Genomic DNA, 14,117 nt, shown 5'->3' on the forward strand with positions numbered 1-14,117 from the left:
ATGGACCACAGAGGGGAAAACACATGAACCGTCAAAAATGCTTTCATTAGTTTTTAGATAGAAAATGATGAGTGCTTTTAGGCCAAGTATCAGGAAAAACTGTGAGGAGTGAGACCGTCAGTGAGGAAGAGTAAGTACTGAAAAGCAAAGGTACATGTGAACATGTCAAGCAGCAGTGGCTTTTTTAAATACATTTTATTTGTAAGAGTAGCTTTAATGGGTATTATGTTTTACTCTTAGTCAAGTATTTCTGCATTACATACGGCTCTGTTTTTCCGCATGGGTTTCCTCGCACCACCCAAAAGAATGCTGGTAGGTGGAATGGTGACACTAAATTCCACCTAGGTATGAATGAAAGTGTCTGTGCAGAGTGCCCTGTGCCCCATCCATGGTGTGTGCCTGCCTTGTGCCCACTATTCCCAGGATATGCTCCAGATCCAGCATGACCCTGAACAAGATAAAGCAGTTACTGGAGATGAAAAGATGAATGAATGAATGAATGAATGATTATCAAATGGCATGCACTACATGTAGGGTGTACAAGGCAAGTATGTTATGGAATAATCTCGCAGTGAACGCTGGTACCTCTTATAAATACTGTATTATTTGTGTGAGGTGTTGCGTGTGCATTTTTTTCAGTGAGAGCCTGGCTCCTGTCAAATCTAACTGATGACCCTGATCTAGAATGTGGTTGTTTTACTAAGTTATTAAATAGCATGGCATGACTCGGTATCCAATGCCACAACTCTTTGCAGGGAAAGTGCACTGTATGTAGGAAGCAAATATAGGAACAGGGAATCATTTGGACTTCAGCCTATTTGACAATGGAAGACCTTATATGGATAATGGGGAACAAAATGTAAAGTGAAGCTAAGTAGTAGCAAGAGCGTACTCCCTTGGAAAAAAAATCTGAAACAACACATTTTATAATAAATTTGCTATGCCAGATTGTAAATCTGCTTGAAAAAAGGTCATCTAAAACTTTCACAGTCTTTCTGAAGAGCGTCACTCTTGACCAATCAATGGTCTGCATCATTTTGAGCTCTAAAGGTATGTCCTGACCCACTTTGCATTGCATTTGGGCAAGAAAAGTTACTAAATTCAGCATGAGCACTTAGGTGCTACACCATCTGGTAAAAAAGCACTACAGTACATAAATTTTACCTGGATGCTGCGAAGAAACTTGTTACTTGGTAACCAAAGCTAGCATAATAGGCGTGTTCCATGATAGCCATCAGCTGAATACAGTTATAGCCTGCAAAAGGGAAAATAAAGAGAGGAAACATGTTTGAGATAATACAAATATGAGGAATTATTTTTTTTACATCGAAAAGATAAAATGGATCAAATTGGAGCAATTTAATTACATTAGAAACTCTACAAATGTTAATCTGAAGGTTAGTGGTTTGCTGTAAAGTAGAATGATAGTAGATCCATTTCTGAGACACTGGTCATACAGCATACGTACACTTGCTCTTTTTGCCAAAAACATCCTCCAGTGAATACTCTCGATCCCAAGCAAGTCCCTGACAGGTAAATTTCCCTACATTTGAAGATGCAATAGACAGACTGTGGCCACTGGGACACAGTAAAGGGATGACTTACGGGGTCATGTGGAGCCCTCTTGACCTGGTTTAGTACAGAAACATAACTAGAGTCTCTAGTCACGTTGCTTTCTCACTGACAGGTCTTTGAAACTGTATGGTAAAAGACTCAGGAGGCAGATTCGACGAGTCTCGTACTGTTGTTTTTCACAGCAGAGCGGTTTATTTATTTATTTATTTTACTTCGTTTCTTTGTGCTGCTTCAGAAAAGTTTTTTTTTTGAAATGATGACAGCACTGCAGCCTCTGAGGAAGCCTCACTTGGCTCATGGATATACATACGCAGGCACTCACTCATTCTTTCTCTCATTCTCTCTATTAAACACATTTCCACGCTGCTGGGAAGCGCAGGCATCTTTTATAGATTTCTGAGACAAGGAAAAAGTTAACTCTGGAGACCCACCAGTACAGTATTCACAACCAGCAGGTGAAATCGGGTCTCAACTTAAATAATTAACACAGACTAAATATTCAATAAGCAAAGACATAAACTGGTCATTTTTCAAGTAAATATTTATATATTTTGGTCTAGTCTGGTTTTAAAATGCAGCAAGGCAGCACACTGACTTTAAAGTGGCACAAAAATTCACTCTTTTACGTAGAGTCAACTTAAATAAACATCTTGCTAGAGACATAACACAATTAAAATACAATAGCCCCAAATTCAAGTAACTACATCCCTTGTGACATCTGACTGAAACAGAAGTATCTGCTCACAGAGGGGCTCATTTATCAATTATTCAGTAAAGCTGAGGCCAAACTGAAGTATAAATCCCACCTGATTTACAAAAGTTTCAGTAATTTTCTTCATACTCATGCTGATTTTCTTCGTACTCACATATGATGATAAATGCCAATCTTCTATAAAACACCAAGGACATTCATGACATAGCTGATTTACATTTAGTGAAATTTAGCTCAGAAAACTGCATAACAGGCAAAGGTCACAGAGCTAAAAAATGACAAAAATGATGATTAAATGATGAAAGAGTGCCTCCTAAGTGCGGCATGTGCTAAATCTTCCAGTAATGTAATGCAGCTCAGCCACTGCAGCGCATCAGCTACCGCAGCCACACACTAACTCTTCCTCCTTTAATAGGACACCATTACTTCTAACTGAATAGCTAGTTTTATTTGTCTTAATTAATGAATTTATTTTGGATTGCCCTCTTTCAAGTAATTAATATAAAATGACAAATTATGAAATTTTCATAACATTTGAGGATGCCACTGAAATAAATAAGCAATTTATGGGTAAAAAGTATTTTTTTTAAAAATCTGTTCTACTATTTGATGCAATGGAGGTTCACAATAGTCAGTAAATTCTCACTAAAAACACACTTTACTAAATGTTCCTGTGAACAATTTATGAACAAATCTGTTCATGTCCAGCTTGATAAATGAGGCCCAATGATGGCAAATTTTATACGTAACACTATTACAATGAGTATGTATTACCTTTTTGACTAGATTTCTGACTACTCCTCCTCACCTCACACACAGACAGGGAAATATGTTAACCAATAAAATCATGGCGTGATAACATGTTTGACCTTGCTCTTTCCCCACCACTTATTATCATGGGGAAGAAACAAGCCTGTTTCACGGGGATATGTCACATTAAAGAAGACTCGCTCAGGCCTCCAGAAGAATGTGACATTGTGGCTGCTGGTGGCATTTAATTGCTATTTGATGCTTGCCATCTTGCATATGGGATTCCATCGTGGCAAACTTGGTGACTGCCAACCTTTAATTGAATTTGCATATCATTATTTTTTTACAAAGCGCGCAAATCCTGGGAGAAAAAGTTTCCAATTTTGCAACACAGTTGTCATGTTGGTACTAACCAGCTTTAATAAGCAATGCAATCTTTTTCTGTCTAAAAAGTTATAGATAAATATATCAGACACAGTACCTCACATTACATCAGGCCTTACATTTAAGGACATGTGGATACCCTGGAACACTGCATGCAAACTGAAAACAAAGCCAGGAAAATACTATCTGCAGCTAAACTTATTAGAAAAAGCATCCAAAAAAGTCACTTTATCTGTCCAACCATGAGAGCACCATCTGAAACCCACATACACAAACAAATCTACACACAACAAGCATAACTACACAGAAGAGACACTAATGACCACTTTACATGCCAGCAGGAGCCTGTAAGTGCCTTTTTGACCCACGGAAGGGCCTGGAGAAGAGGCTCATAGAGACCTGACTGAACAGTCAGTCCAGGATTATAATGCACACAACAGCGGCTCATCCTCCGCACGTCAGGGTTGTTAGGTTAAGCACCACTGCCACTCAGGACCTGTGTGATGAAGGAGGGACCCGGGCAGATAGAAAATAACCTCACTGGCATACAGAAACTAGTATAGAAAGACAGACCTAACTTTCTCTGGAGGAGGCACAAAGTAGACAAAGAACACTGAATAAAAATCCACAGCACTTATAAAAGACACAGAGGAAACAGCTGTTTCTTTTATATCATTAGCAGGAAGTTCTAATGAGGCCTGGACATTGAGCTTGTTAGAGTGAGGTAATGTTAGTTAAGCTCACATACCCAATGCACCAATTCAGTGGTCAGAGTTTACAAGGAAATGTCTTACCAAGGTCTTTTATTCGAGGCAGCACGTTGTGTGTGAAGTTGCTGTAAGATGCCACTTTGCCCTCTGGGGATGCGATGCCAACATGTGACTCGTATATCCGTAAACTGTGGGGCTTCCGTGGCCGAGGATGTTTATGCTAAAGCACAGGAAAAGGGGATGTGGCTCAGTCTCCCAATAAATACTGCATGTGCAAAACTAAGAATCTTGGACTAGGCTCAGTAAACATCAAATTGACCTTAAAAATGTATGTGGTCTGGAAAAGAGCCAAAATGTTGTAAAATCAGCTTTGGACCAAAACTGGGCTATAATGTATGTTGAAACCTCTACTCTAAGAAACTGTAAATATATTTCCACAAAATGATGCAAAAACACATCTTATATAATAAGGAACACAAGCTTATGACATTCTGTCTAAACACTGTCATATAGACCCATCTCAGTCTCATTTTTAAAAGATTTCTTTGCTTTAGATTGCTGCATTTTGCCCTTAAATGAGTAACAGGGTTGAAATTTACAAGGTTGAGTTTTTTTTTTTTAATCATAGAATTAGTAAATACACCAAATGTGATTAACTAGCATCCATACCAATGTCTTGAGGGTATTAAGAACATTTTAATGATTTATTAAAATTAATAATTTACTTTCAGTCCATAATGTCTAAATTTCTAAAGTCACTAATCTATAATGGATTATAGTCATGGGCTGGGACAGATTTAAAAAAATCTGTTTTCTAGGCACTGTAGATAGATTTTTATTAATGTTTATTAATGTAGGTTGCTGTGAAGGACATTTTACATATGTTCAAAATGTCTTTTAAATTTGCTTTACATACATATTGGTAAATGTATGATCAGTGGGAGCCCAACTGCAGAATCACCCTCATACATCGCACAATTGCATTTTAATGTAAGCAATCTTTTCACCACCACCAAGAAGAAATTAGATCACCCTTGTTTTAATATACTGTAAGCACTTACCACATAAGGATGAGGAGGATCCCAGTACACCCAGTCATACACAACAGACAAGTCATCTTTGGTAACATACATTGCCCAAGGTGAAATTCGGTACAGTCGCTCTCCTTCTTTGGTGTGAAGCACCACCTAGAGAGCGTGACAAATGATGAGAAGTTATGACAAGTGCAATCACATATGCAGAAGCAGGCAAAAGACTCACAATACAACAGCTGATGGATGTTTTAGTCTGGGAGTTGCATACAAATGAGTCTTCAAGATTGTGGAAGAGTCTCTTCTGTTTGGTTTGTTTGAAAAGTTCAAATCAGTATATAGCCCAATTCATAATGAACTCACGACAATTCTACAGATTTATGAATTATGTAGAAAAAATTCACATCAACCTTGTAGAATAACTGTAATACTGTACTTTTCTTGAAATACAGGGTTCAATAATATGCCATAATAAAAGTCATGTAGAAATTGTTCTAGCTGCCTAAAGTTTTTTCAGGGCAGCATGCTGGTTTCTGCTAGGGTTCCTGGTTCGATCCTGACCCCAGTTTACTGTCTGTATAGAGTTACACATGTTCTTCCTGTGTCCGTATTTGTTTCCTCCCACCTCCCTAAAACATGCAGGTAGGAGGATTGGCTCTCAGGTGTATCCATGATGCCCTGAGATGGACTCGCATTCCATCCAGTGTGTATTCCAGCCTCACTTCCAGTGTTCCTGGGATAAGCTCTGGATCTACCATGATTTTGTTCTATTATGCTATCCCATCAGGACAGAAATGATTCATCACAGAATAAACATAATCAGTCAGAAGATCACTGTATTGATTTAAAGGGGGGAAAGTGGACCCAAACCATTTCACCCTTTTTTTCCCCTCAGGTGAAAATACAGTAAGATGCACAATCTCAGTGGCTAAATAACTCAGTTTTATACTTTTATAGCACATCACCATTATTTCCATGACATTTTATCCATTTTCAGTTCCAGACGTTTTCCATGCCAGAAAAACAAGTCTATAAATTTCCAGGTCTCCCAGGATGCGTGGGAATTCATTTTCACATCTTGGCAGGACTTATACTGTATGTCTAGAAGGAAAAGAAGGAATGCATGTGAGTGGATGTGTGTTTGTATAATTCAATCAGCTGAAACACTGACCTTTCAATGTCACTAAAGACTATTCATTCTACACAGGAATGATTTTGGTCTAACACTGCTTCTGATCAAAGTCATTTAAAGACACATTTACTGAAAGTGTTGAAATCTTGTGATTTCCTTTGTGCAATCTGACCCACGCCTCGGAAGCTGTTTGGCAATGCGAGGAAGACAAAGCATTTTGTCAGGGAAAGATAAGAGTCATTTGATCCTTGGCGCATCATTTGCTGAAAGTTATTTATAGCCTGACTAAATTTATTCATCTCTGGAGGGGAGAATGTGATCAGATGTCCCGCATTTGAGTAAAACACCAGTGCAACTTGAAAGTTCATTTTAAATCTAAAAATAATGTGCAGTATAGGAGACAACACACGCACACATGCACACACACATATATATATATATATATATATATATATATATATATATATATATATATATATATATGTATATGTATATATATATATATGTATATGTATATATATATATACACACACACATATATATATATATAAAACTATCATACAATATATGTGTGCACACACACACACACACACCTATAATCCCAGCCTCCAATATGCATGCATACACACACACACACAAACCCAGGCTCCAATATGTATGCACACACACACACTCACACACACTAACAAATAGTTCTTAGCTGTCAATTGTTATTATAGTCGTTATTTGAGCCTCAGTGTCGATCACACTCTCTAAACAGAAAAAAGGCGAGGGTATTTGTTTGGCTGTGCAGTCTGCAGTTCTAATCTAACATACGTAAAGTCTTCGCTCTTCTTTTCTCTGCCTGTGGTGATGTAATGTCACGGCACAGTCAGCATGGGACCACAGATCGATGCTGGAGCATTTCTCCCAGCATGAGCACACCCCAAGGCGCTGTCTTTTTCACTCTCACTCTCTGAGGATGGATCATTTGACGCCGCCTTCTCTCAACTACCATGGAGAGGTAATGACTAGCCCATTGGCCCCTGCAGGTGACCCACAGAGCAGCATCCCATTGCGCCTCGGTCATTAGCAGCATCTCTCTGGAGAACCCGGCAAGTACTCTCTCACCAATTGTACTTTTTACAATTACTGCCAAACCACTGGATGAATGAAGGAATGCAGTGCAAGACAGAACGACAGACAGAATAAGAAAGAGTGAGTGTTGTAACAGTCATGTACTCACAAACATAAAATGCATGTAAAAGGATATAAACACAAATATCGCTTGTATAAATCCAGAAGTAAGCAATTTCAATCAAATATTGCTAACAAAGAACAGAAGATGGTATATGGCAAGAAATGTTCATATGCTGTATGCTTAATACTTATTATTAGCAAGCCAGCATTTCTGTGAAGTGTTTGTTCAGTGTTAATATTTGTCACCATCACAAAGTCAAAATTTCTAGTAAAGACCATCTTGAAATATAGAGGCTTGTGACAGAGTGCACTTTTTTGTGTGAGACGCCGTCATATTCTACTGTCATGTTCAGTGATAGATAGTAACTGTTACTACTTTCCAATACAAGTTCCAATACTAGTTGAATTTTTTTTAAATAGTCATGTGAAATAATCAAGTAATCAAATAAAAATGTATGTTTGAAATCCTCATGTTCTTTTCTTAGTAACCTATAACACATCTTTCAATACAGTTTTATAAACTCTTTTTTCCCTAGATGCCCATTAATAGAAAACAATCTTGAAGCATGTAATTTAGGGCATACTTTCTCTTCACACATTTTAATTATGCATCAATTTTCTTTTAATTAAAAAATAATAATAATTGTAACCTCCACCATTGAAAAGCAGAAGGAAAATGAATGAATGAATGAATGAATGAATGAATGAATGAATGAATGAATGAAAAATCAGAGTACTGTACGTGTCCTAAAAATGTAATTACAAGTAAGTACTGTAGTTAACAATTTCAGTATTGGACTGTACGCCATGTAGTGAGTGTAAATAGGAAATCATTTGGGAAATCATGTAGGGGAGAGATGACAATGATACTGTGTAATGTAAACATGCAAAATCAAATCTCCTATTACGTGTTCATAATACACTGTGGCACTACTGTTAATGTCCTGCTTGTCTGTGGCATCATAAAACTGGAGGCTAATCTGTATGCATTTCAACATTCATTTTGTAAACAACTGAAATACAAGTGCAAAAGTAATTTTACAGTTCTATCAATTTAATGATACTGCATTGCCTGCATAGCTGTGAAGCTAATTTAGAGAGCTAGCTGAGTTAATGCTATCAGTACATGTAACATTAAGATGTTTAAGTTGATTACCTAGCACTGGCTAGCTCGGCTATATCAGCTGTTACTCAGAGACACTGAGCTGGACAACAACTTAAACCACTAGCTAATATTTGCAGCAACTGATTAACGGTTTATTCCTATTATTATGGCAACTCATTACTACACAAACAAAAAATTTTACATGGTAGATGTATGTAATACAATATCCAGTTGTAAATGAGCTTCAGTACTAAATAAAACATCAGTGTAAAATGTTTGTTAGCAGCTAAGCCACTATTTAACCGGCTAAAATAACCGGAAGTCACTGACCTTCAATCTGGGGGCTTAAAATAATCTTTGTAGAATTTTTAGAATGTAAATTACAGTGTAAAACAATATTAACTGCATAAGGTTTACCCTATAAGATTCCAGGTACCTGGAAAAGACTGGGACTGGGACTATTCTCCTGGAGGTTAATTCAGCCAAGCCTGAGCTCAGTGGCCAACCTGAGGAAGAAGCAAGTGCCAGAGTCTTAATCTGCTTCTTATCGCTTGCTGCCTGACCCAGAGCTGACAATTACAACCCACAAGCCAGAATGCAGGCTCAGACCTGCTGAAAAACCATCCAGTCACCTCATGTCCTCCAACATACGTCTTCCACCATGACTCATCACACTGTAGTCTTAATATAGTCTTTGGTGCTAGTGTCATCTTGACTCCATTGCTAGGAGAAATTCCAAACTGACTCCAGTACAGAAAAGTAAAGAAAGGGTGAACTCACTGCTAACAGTATCTGTTGGTTTTAAATGGATTCAACTGGGCTATTCCAATTTCAGGGTATAACTGTACAGAATCATGGTGAGGAGTTGATTGAAACTGTGAATCAGTTGTGATTTATGACAAATTAGTTGAGATTTTGGACTATTTAGAATTGTACCATGTGGTTTCTACTCAAATTTCCTTGATGATTAGCATGTTTATTAGACATCTAACATTTTTATTACCTGTAAGTAACTATAGTTATAGCTACCAAATCATTCCATTTACTGCTCCTGGCATCTAGAGGGATGATTATAATAATCAGAATAAAAAATAAAGAGTGAAGAGTATTAACAGGTTTGAAAGAGAGTGCTAATTCTGGTAATGGCAATGGCAGGTAAGCATTAGGGTTTGGAAATATGACATAATAATATCATATTATTAATACTAATATCAATATTATAATTATAATATTATAAATTATAATATTTTAATTACATTTTTAATTACATTGTATTATTATTATTATTATTATTATTATTATTAATATTTCCCCCCATTTCAGTGTTTACTTTTGTTAACATAATATAAAAGTATGAGTGAACTATTTTTAAGTGTTTTTTTTTTTTAAATGCAACACCAGTTTTATTGTATGTATATATATATATATATATATATATATATATATAGTGTATGATGGAGACATCTTCAAATATTATGATATGATTTTTTCTCTCATTTCAACCGCCAGAGCATCCTGGCCATGAAGCACAGTACAGCCTACTTAAGTGTTCTATTGTAATATAGCAGGTAAACACACAAGACATCAAGTCTCACCTTTAGCTTGGAATTGTGAGCAACAGCTGGTGATTTGTCCTCCTTAGGTGGTATGTGCAGCTCCCATTTCCCAAAGTCCATCTTTTTATATGGGTGAGAAAATTTATCCCAGCCATCTGTTTTAATCAAAGAAAAAAAAAGCTTCAGTTTCAGTCTGAAAGACTTTACTCAAGTAAAAACAACAACATCGAACAACCTGATTTTCTTAAACAAATAATATCAAAACATGGTGGATTAACCCTATCAGACTGGCCATCCTGCCCCTTCCCGGGGGAAAAAATTCATGATGTTTTTAGAGAATCACTACATCGCAATTCTTTGAGTGATGGATAGAGTTTGTTTTCTTGTCAAAATAAAGATACTTGGCTAATTAGCATGTGCTGGTTTGTCAAAGTGGACCGTTTCAATCCATTATCAGACTACTGTGTAAATTTGTAGAACGCAAATAAATCAAATAATAAAAAATGTGTTCTACTTCCTGGTTTAGTGCTTTTTTGCATACATATCACTGTTGATTCAGCATGAAGATTAAAAACTGTGTGATTCCAGTCACAATCAAATATTCAGTGTATTTAAAAAAAAAAAACTCTAAAGCAGACTAAAATGTAAATGAATATACTTGTGAATAATTTATAAATTAATCAAATAACTGTGAGGCCAGAGATCGATACCCATGATGGTCAGTAATAAAGTTTACATGTTCTATAGTTGAGTGTTAAGATGTGTTGGCATACACATCTGTAGTCTGGCATATTTTTTGTGAAGCAGTGGCTATGCTCTGTAGTTCTCAAAAAAAAAAGTTATGAGAACAGCATCATTTGTTTTTGTCGCTCAAAACTGATGAAAAACACACATAATGCCAACTTTTAGAAAACAGAAACTGTAAGTAGGCAGTGACTTTTTTGTCTTAAGTGCCGAATAAGAAAATAAGAATTACATCAATGTCACAGATTTAAAATTCAGGCATCAGCTTTAAAGGAGAAATAAGAAAGAAGTCTTCTTAGTTTTTTTTTTAACAGAAAAAAACACTGCTCTAAATACAAAAAGGTTTAAAAACAAAGCTCCTCTGTCTTTCAGGAATAATAATATATTTTACATGTGATCATTTAAGAGATGACTGAAGTAACTTTTTTCCTCCTACAGCTGTACACAAACCTCTTTTATTCTTGTTTTCCAGTATTACAAAGATCCTAATATAAAATGAGAATTTACTTGAAATACAGATAATAGCTCGTAAGCTTATTTTCACAACGCTTTTGGAGCATTTTGTGATTTCTAAAGTATTCATTTACATTTCAATGAAATAATCACCTAAAGAATATATTAACCAAGGCTTTTTGGTTGTTTTTTTAGTGTTATTGCACTAGCTTTGTTTTTACTGCTCTAAAAGGAGTATAAAAGTATATATTTGGGCTGCTTTATGAATAGCAGGACACAGAAATAGAAAACCAGTGGCAAAAAAGGATGGAAACTAAAGATCTTTTAATTGAGGCAGTAACAGTGACCGAATGACACAATCGACTGAATGCTTCAGCATTGATGAAATTTTAATTTACAAATTTTTTTGAAAGAAAAATTCAGTTTATACATACTGAAGTCTCCAGTGAGGAACAGAGCCTCAGCAGCTGGAGCCCACTCTTTAAAGACGAAGCTGTTGTCCGGCAGGCGATGTGCTCCGAAGGTCTTATAGCTGCGTGTGAACTGATCAAAGCCCCCTTCAGCCTCCTCCAGGAGCATCAGCTGCTTCTGAAAAAAACCATATCTGCCAAACACAGACACAAGGGGAGATACACATCAATAAACAAGAATCGACTAGGACATAACCTCAGTATTCCCACCTTGAACACATGAAGAACTAAGCAAATATTGTGAAAAATTAATAGGGTTGATGGCCCCCAGGCTTCAAACGGCGAAACACATCAGTGAAAGATTATACTGATTATAGAATTCAAGGACACTAAGAGTGGCGTATAGAAAATCTGTTCAAAAGCATGCTGCCTGTTTCTGCAGGGAATGTACAAAAGTTCAAGTTGAGTAATGAACAAGCTAACCAGGTATTTTATAGTATGTACCACGCACTGGCAAATGAATGAAGCTAAGACCACTTTTTTTTTTTTTTTTATGTTACAACAGAGCAGTACAATGTGTACACATTTTTGTGGCTGCATGGGAAAAACTATATGTGGTTAAAACTACAGACAACACTAAACTAAACTCGTTTTCATGAATCTCAACCATTTTAAATTCTGGTTACTCCAAAGTGAAAATGGAGAAAACTGCATTTAAAGATTTGCAAGCTTTCACTCCAAACTGCAGCACAGACATGACGGATATTTTGATAGCTTGTAACTGGTTACGTCCATTTAACTACACGCACATAACTATCCAACACAGTGAAAAAAATGGAATATGTGATCAGATTTAAGAGAACATATTACATAAAGTAATAAAAATATTAAGTTTTTCAGCAAAATGTGGTTTCATTGCTTATGCTAAACTTAATTTAAACAAGTTTCTAATTACTAGATTGACTTATGTGGAGTTTGCATGATAAATTCACGTAGTATTAACGTAAACCAATTACATTATCTAATCTCACAAGGATGTTGGCAATGACAGGAAGCATGACTATAGTATAATGTTAACACAACTAAAATACAGTGGTGTAATGTGACTGTCGCACAACGCCATTGACCTGCGTTTGATCCTCAGTTAGGCTGAGAGCACGGAGTTAGGTTTTATTCAGGGCATTGAAAATACATGATCAAATCCTGTTGAATGTACAAAAACAAATTGTGTTAATGCAGCTCAATTCAATCACATAGAACCGATGTACGCATTTGAATTAAGTTAATTCAACAAGTTTTTTTATTTATGGCTTGAGCAAATCGTGATATTTACTGTGTGAGGAAATCACACTTAGCTTTTAAGATTTTAGACATCTTTAGGCAGACCGACTGTTTTTAACACTGTGTTTGTTAAACTGGCTCCTTATACAACATCTCTGGAGGAAGTCTAGCCTAGACAGGATCAGAAAGATAAGATGAAAATGTCATTTTCATGCATTATTGACATGCAAATGTCAAGCATTAACTTTTTCAGGAATTTCTGCTACAGTAGCTCTTCTGTGGGATCGGAACGGACAGGCTAGCCTTCGCTCCCCATACGCATCAATGAGCCTTGGGCGCCCATGACCCTGTTGCCAGTTCACTGGTTGTCCTTCTTTGGACCACTTTTGGTAGGTACTAACCACTGTATATCGGGAACACCCCACAAGACCTGCAGTTTCGGAGATGCTCTGACCCAGTCGTCTAGCCATCACAATTTGGCCCTTGTCAAAGTTGCTCAGATCCTTATGCTTGCCCATTTTTCCTGCATCCAACACATCAAGTTCAGCGACTGACTGTTCACTTCCTGCCTAACGTTAATATATTCCACCCTTTGACATAATCAATGTTTTATATATATAAATATTATTGACATAATCAATGTTTTTATATATATATATATATATATATATATATATATATATATATATATATATATATATAAATTCGTGTATGTATATTACATTTTTTTAATTAATTGCCATTAATTTAGAAGTGCATGTATAATTAAATAGACAAATAAAGCTATCACAAATAAATCTCACACTTTACATCCCCAGTGCCAACAGTTATAAATCTGATTTCTGCATTTAAAACTTTCTTTATCAGCCTTATAGGTCATTAATCTACTACATCTACTATTAATACCAAAATATTACATCTTTAACATTTTACATTAATTAAAATGTTTATTATAAACAGCTTGATCCTTTTAGCCGATGTGGTATATTTCTATACTCTTTAATATCATAACTAAAGGCTGTAAAGACAAGAAGGGGTTTAAAAAGTGTAATGAACTACCTCAAATAATTTACTATAATTAATGGCTATAAAAAT

General features: G+C 36.1%; 1 protein-coding gene across 1 annotated transcript in view; it reads right to left on the reverse strand.

The window, feature by feature from the left end:
• Window positions 1-14,117, reverse strand: part of gbe1b (glucan (1,4-alpha-), branching enzyme 1b) — a 106,282-nt gene that overhangs the window by 83,044 nt on the left and 9,121 nt on the right. The window contains exons 2-6 of the mRNA XM_026934885.3: window positions 11,766-11,935; window positions 10,174-10,289; window positions 5,193-5,318; window positions 4,216-4,351; window positions 1,165-1,255 (exon numbers count right to left, since the gene is read on the reverse strand). Of these exons, the coding sequence (XP_026790686.2) occupies window positions 1,165-1,255; window positions 4,216-4,351; window positions 5,193-5,318; window positions 10,174-10,289; window positions 11,766-11,935 (639 nt within the window). The remainder of the gene's footprint in view (window positions 1-1,164; window positions 1,256-4,215; window positions 4,352-5,192; window positions 5,319-10,173; window positions 10,290-11,765; window positions 11,936-14,117) is intronic.

The sequence above is a fragment of the Pangasianodon hypophthalmus genome, chromosome 14, assembly GCF_027358585.1.
Source record: "Pangasianodon hypophthalmus isolate fPanHyp1 chromosome 14, fPanHyp1.pri, whole genome shotgun sequence".
Lineage (NCBI taxonomy): Eukaryota > Metazoa > Chordata > Actinopteri > Siluriformes > Pangasiidae > Pangasianodon > Pangasianodon hypophthalmus.